The sequence below is a fragment of the Hirsutella rhossiliensis genome (assembly GCF_020360975.1).
Source record: "Hirsutella rhossiliensis strain HR02 chromosome Unknown scaffold00004, whole genome shotgun sequence".
In the NCBI taxonomy this organism is placed as follows: domain Eukaryota; kingdom Fungi; phylum Ascomycota; class Sordariomycetes; order Hypocreales; family Ophiocordycipitaceae; genus Hirsutella; species Hirsutella rhossiliensis.
The window spans coordinates 3,752,817-3,758,833 of NW_025408670.1; the positions used below are offsets into that span (position 1 = coordinate 3,752,817).

Genomic DNA, 6,017 nt, shown 5'->3' on the forward strand with positions numbered 1-6,017 from the left:
TATACTTAGACCTATAATAAAGATAAATACCCTTATAAAGCTCCTCCCTTAATTAATAATTAAACTAAAATATATATTACTAAATTTACTTTTTATACCCTTATTTTATCTACTATACTCTTAAGCCTCTACTTAAGAGTATCTCTAAGCCTCGAGTCCGAATATATAGATATTACGTAAGTAGCCTACGCCTCGGGCGGGCAGGTATGGGCAGAGGGGGGCAAGGTGGGGAATATGCGCACCTAATTATACGGTATCGGCCCTGCGCCTTGACCAGCCACACTACCTGGGTGCCGGCTAACACAGGCGTAATAGAACCTCTCGTCACTACGTTCCGTAAGGCACACGCCTCTCGCCATGGCTTCGAAGAAAGCAACCGCCAAGTTGCAGCTGGGACCTGCTTCCAAGGGTAGGGCCAATAACAGAAGTGGCGCAAAAGTGCCCCGCTCTAAGGCCGCCGCCGCCTCCAAGCAGAAGCAGAAGTCCCCCTCTGGTGAGTCCCCCTTGACATGCCTTGAGTTCGCCTCGCTCACGCCGTTTGCCGCCAGACCCCCCGAAGCACGCCTCTGGTCGGTTGCCTAACGGCGACGCATTAAATTCATCCGGAAAACGCAGATATAACGATTCCCGCCCACAACGTCCCTCCAAGAAGGCAAAATCCGATCCAAAGCGCACATCAACCACAGCCGAAGCGGAACACGAGACGCACCCCATAATTAACCAAGTTCCCACCAAGGTCCTTAGCGTGCTTGTGTTTGGGAATGGCGATAACAGCGAGCTCGGGCTCGGGCCTAAGCAGACAGAAGCGTCTCGCCCTTCCTTAAATCCATTTCTCGACCCCAAAGATCCAACCAAGTACCATATCACACAGCTAGCATGCGGAGGGATGCATACGATAGCTCTCACTATCGACGATCAGATTATCACCTGGGGTGTTAATGACGAGTTCGCCCTTGGGAGAGACACGCACTGGATCCCTGAGCGACGCGACATGGATACCGTCCCGGACGACGATGCAGAGCTGAATCCCCTAGAGTCGACTCCACTAGCTATTCCTGCTGCCCATTTCCCACCAAACACTCGCTTCTGTCAAGTTGCAGCTGGCGATAGCTATAGCATTGCGCTGACAGACACTGGCCTTGCTTATGGTTGGGGTACATTTCGCGTAAGCTACACGGCCTAGACGTTGGTCTATCTCTAATATAAGCATGGTAGGACTCCGAGGGGAATAGCCGTTTTGGCTATAACAGTATAGACGGGACTATCATCAAGAATCAAAAGACACCTTTGCTCATCGAAGGCCTTAAGGACATCATACAAATCGTCTGCGGAGCTAATCACGCTATGGCTCTCGATTCTTATGGTCAGACTTTTGCATGGGGCTCAAATGATCAGCTGCAGTTCGCCCGGCGGCTATTTGGGCGAGATCAAGACTGCCTCAGGCCTCGTCTCGTTAGAGTTTGCCGCAGCAATGCTAAGTATATTGCATCTGGGGAGTATCATTCTTTCGCAGTTGACCGAGATGATAATGTCTGGGCGTGGGGTTTAAATAGCTACGGCGAGGCTGGCTATGCTCCAACGGCCGGTAACGATTCTGCTATTCTGCCTTGGCCGATTAAGATTCGGGACCTTTGCGGAAAAGGCGTTATAGCCTTAAGCGGTGGAGCTCACCATTCGGCTGCCCTAACAGCTGATGGGCAATGCCTTTTTTGGGGACGACTGGATGGCGGTCAACTCGGAATTCACTTTTCAGCCGAGCAGCTTCAGGATACGACTCTCATTAAGCATGATGATCGAGAAAAACCTCGCATTTGCCTACGGCCTATAGCTATTCCCGGGACCTTCACTCATGTTACTTGCGGAACAGAGCATACGATCTTCATTTCGAACAAAGGCGAGGTATATGCTACAGGCTCCGGCTCGGAAGGTCAGCTTGGCCTAGGGTCGGAAAGAGACGTGGAGGTTGCAGAGCATGTCAAGGGGAAGGAGCTCAAGGGTAGGCCGATGACTTGGGCCGGTGCTGGAGGGCAGTTCTCTATTGTTGCCGGGCCTGCTTGATTGTTCGTAGTTTCCAAGTCTCGAAAGTAGCCTTCAGCTTTTCCTAGTATAAAACCATGTATCCGTACAAGGTTATTTAATTTTGAATTTTTTTTATATTTCTTTGCTCTGTAGATGCAGCGGGACTTCACTCTAGAACAAATAGTGGCGGCTGGGTTTTTTTCATCGCTATTGACTCTTCCTCTGTCACGACCGCTTGTGCCTGCCCCGCTACCTCTACCTCCACTGTCTAGATCTGACAGCTGAAAGAAGATAATAATAACAGTGATTATAATGACGCTCCGTAACATGCATTTAAGATTGCTGAGCCGCGCTAGGATTAAGGGCCATACGACCTAAGGCTAAAAGTAGCCAGCTACGAAGTCTGATGTAGGCATAGTTAGGGATTCTTATCTGTGTTAGACGCAGGCGTCGTGTTAGACAGTCGCCGTCAGGCGGTTATGCCTTAAGGAGCGTAGTAACGGAAGGTTCTTCTTAAGTAGAGACTTGAGAGCATAGTAGAAGAAATAGGGGCATAGAAAGGTGAATTTAGTTCGAGTATTGCTATTTACACAATAGCATATTGCTATTTGCACACTCGACCCATTTTTAAGATACGTACTAAAGCCAGCCCGCCCCGCCCATTTATACCGCGCGCGCCTGGCAAGTACCCGTACCGCCTAAATGCCCGCACCCGCGCCTACGCCCGCCCGCACATACACACACACAAGAGGCAATAAAGGCCACATAACGCATGCCTCTCAATTCGCTCAAATAACGCATTTCCGGGCCTTAAGCTCGAAGTTGCAACAATCGGCCCGTTAATTGACCCGGCTCCTCCTTGGCCCTTACGGCTGTATGGGCGGCGGCGGCGTCGCCGCCTTAATTGCATCCTACTTAACGATCCATCCAACGCCTAACGAAGCCGGCTGCCCTGACGAAGCCGGTTGCCCTGACGAAGCCGGCGGCGCGCCCCTCCTGCCGCGTCCTCCTCTTAATCCCCTTCCCCTTGTATTTCCTCGAGCTGATGATCCTTGTTATGACGCTGCGAGAGACCGCGGGCTATAGCTAAGTTTATTAATCTCGTCGAGCCCCCGGCGCCTTCGAACGCTTGCGTTGAGCCGCCTTAAGCTAGCCTAACTCGAATTAGGTAGCTAGGATGCCCTTATAGCCGGCTATAACTATAATGCCGTCTATAATGCTGTCTATAATACCCTCGCTATAAGGGAGCTTAGTATAGGTAGCTTATTATTACGGGGCCGGCCGCGTATAATAGTAATAACGTCGGGGTCGCGGATTTATAGTAATAGCTCCTCGAGGTCCTAATAGTAGTAATTAGTATTAAATTTACTTAGAAAGGGGGGGGGGTCTTTACTAACGGCTTCTTAAGCTACTATCGCGAGAGAATATTATACTTTTTAAGCGTTAACCTAGCTTAAAGGTATTAAAGGATCGTATATATATAAGGTAGCCTAAGTTAGTATATAAATCGCCCGCTATAAGGCTATAATAGCTATAGCTCTCGCGTTAGTAGAGGTATTATAGCGAGGGTAAGCCTATATTATATAGTAAGTAAGTTAACTGCTTTATAGGTAATTTTTATACTAAGATCCTTAAGCTAAGTCTACTTAAGGAACTAATACTTTTATTATATCTCTTACTAGGCAGCTATTTATATATATATTATCTCTTTATTCTTAATTATCTATATAAAGGTATTATAAAGATATAAGAGGTTAGAGGTACCTATAACTAAATAAGACTTTATATCCTTATAGGCGGTCTTAACTAAGCTATTTACCCGCTGCCTAAAGTTATAATATTAGCTAATAAAGTAGCCTACCTACTACTTATACTATAGTATATATTCGTTTAAGATATATATTATAATATACCCTTAGTATTAACTAAAGATCTTATTAAGCTACTACTATATCTTATAAAAATCCGCTTTAGTTTTCGAATAAATAATACGCTTTTAAGCTAGGAATATTCCTTTATAGCTAAATTTAACTTCCTTATTATTTAGCCTAAATATAATAGCGGTAGCGGCGTTAGCGGCTCTTTATTTAATAGCTCTTAAGTAAGGATAGCTTTTACTTCCTAGGGGACCTCTATATTAATAGAGTTTTTAGGGCTATTAGGATCTACTAGGTCTTTTTAGTAGGACTAGATTTAAGCCCGAATATTACTATTAATATAGAATATATAAAGTTATTATTATATTAAGGGGAAAATATAAAGGAGGGCGTTTTTAAGAGTAGCTTCTTTATCTATAATAACTATAAAGGGCTCTTATGCCCTAACCTATATATAAAGAGTATTAAGGGACTTATATAGCTATTAATATCCTACTTTTTCTTTAAGTTAATAAGGCTAAAGGTAAAGTTAGCTAAGGACTTTTAGTTAGTAACTTTAATAACTTAAAAAAGAAAGAGACTAAAGTAGTTAGATTTATATATATTATTAAGGCTAAGAACCTTAGGGAAACCTTTCTATATCTTTTAATATTATAGATAGGTTTATAATATACCTTAAACCTTATTTTATTATATAGGTTAAATTTAATATAATAAAGAAGATCGCTTACTTAAAGATACTATAAAAATACTTATATTACTATTATACTACTAAGAGCTTTAATATAGATTATTTAGCGGTTATTATAGATATCTTTAATATATTATTATTATTATTAAGATTATACTAAGGATCTAGCTAAAGGTATTTAGATCTTTAGTATTAAATAAAAGGGAAAAACTAAAGTACTTAAGGGAAAACCCTCCCCTCTTTTAATATAGGTCCGCTTTAAATAAGGTTATAGTAGTAGTATATAGGAAATTTACGCCGGCTACCGTAGGACTCTCCTATATATTTATATTTTAGCGTAGGCCGTCTTAGGCTATAGCCGCTACTATCTTAAGCGGCCGCGGCCCGGGCTCGCTAGCCCGGGCCTAGGGTTATAGGTAGTAGTCTCTCTCTAAGGGCTTAACTTATAGGCGCCTCTATTCCCTACGGCTCCCGCGACGCTACTATATAGCTATAGCCGCGTTAGCTTATCGGTCTATTAGTTAGTAAGGTAGGTAATATCCGGTTACTAGGCTAGGTACTAGTATAGGTCGCTTTTAGGTAGGGCCGGTTAATCGAAATTCGGTCGGCTAGCTCCGCTAATTAAAAATCGGTTCCTATCTAGCTACGCGACTTCTTAATTAAGGGCGCGGCGGCCTATATTTACTATCCTCCCCCCTTAGTTTCGCTCTTACTTCCTCTTACCTCTCTATCTATTATAATTTTTATAGGCCCCGATTCCTTACTTACCTTATTTCTATATCCTTAAGTCTTTTTAGCATTATATCTAGATCGTTTACTATTACTTTATAATATCTAACTAAGAAGCTATAAAAAGGTATAAGCAATAAGCGTAGAATCGGGTAATCGATAACGTAAGCGGAAAGATCGGTCTAAGGAGTATAGGGTAGGATTTCGTCCGGAATTTATAACGAGTATATAAGGGGCTAAATAATATATTAAAAGAATAGCGTTGTAAAAGATACTTATAAACTTACTTATTTTATCTACTACTCCTAGGGAAATCCTTCGTCTTTTATAGACTATTGCTCGCCTACTAGTAGACTAATTAGTTAGCTTTCTAGTATATTCTATAGTACTTAAAAAGCTCTATCTATAGTATGTCTTCCTAACTTAGTAGGTAGTCTAATTATAACGTGATAGTTAACGTAAGACTATAGGTTCTAGCATAGGTAGTAGATTTAACTAGAATGTTCTATGCCCTACCTATTCTCGTATCGCGGATATCTTCGGAACTACTAGGCTAAAATAGGCAATAGGGTATCCGTTCTACTTATAATTAACTTATGCATAAAATGTATATTTTATTTTAATAGGATAGGCTTATCGTAACCCGCGTTTCTTAAAGGAAGGTATAGATATCTAGTAGAGGTCTTTATCTTTAAGGGTTA

At 42.4% G+C, this 6,017-nt stretch overlaps 1 protein-coding gene across 1 annotated transcript; it reads left to right on the forward strand.

Annotated features, from left to right (window-relative positions):
* Positions 1-357: 357 nt before the first annotated feature.
* On the forward strand, positions 358-1,391 carry HRG_04671 (regulator of chromosome condensation (RCC1) repeat domain-containing protein; the record flags this gene model as incomplete). Its single annotated transcript, XM_044863142.1, has 5 exons — positions 358-493; positions 549-569; positions 687-1,165; positions 1,216-1,249; positions 1,369-1,391. The coding sequence occupies 5 exons, from the start codon at positions 358-360 to the stop codon at positions 1,389-1,391; spliced, it is 693 nt and encodes a 230-aa protein (XP_044721756.1).
* Between the last annotated feature and the right edge of the window lie 4,626 nt (positions 1,392-6,017).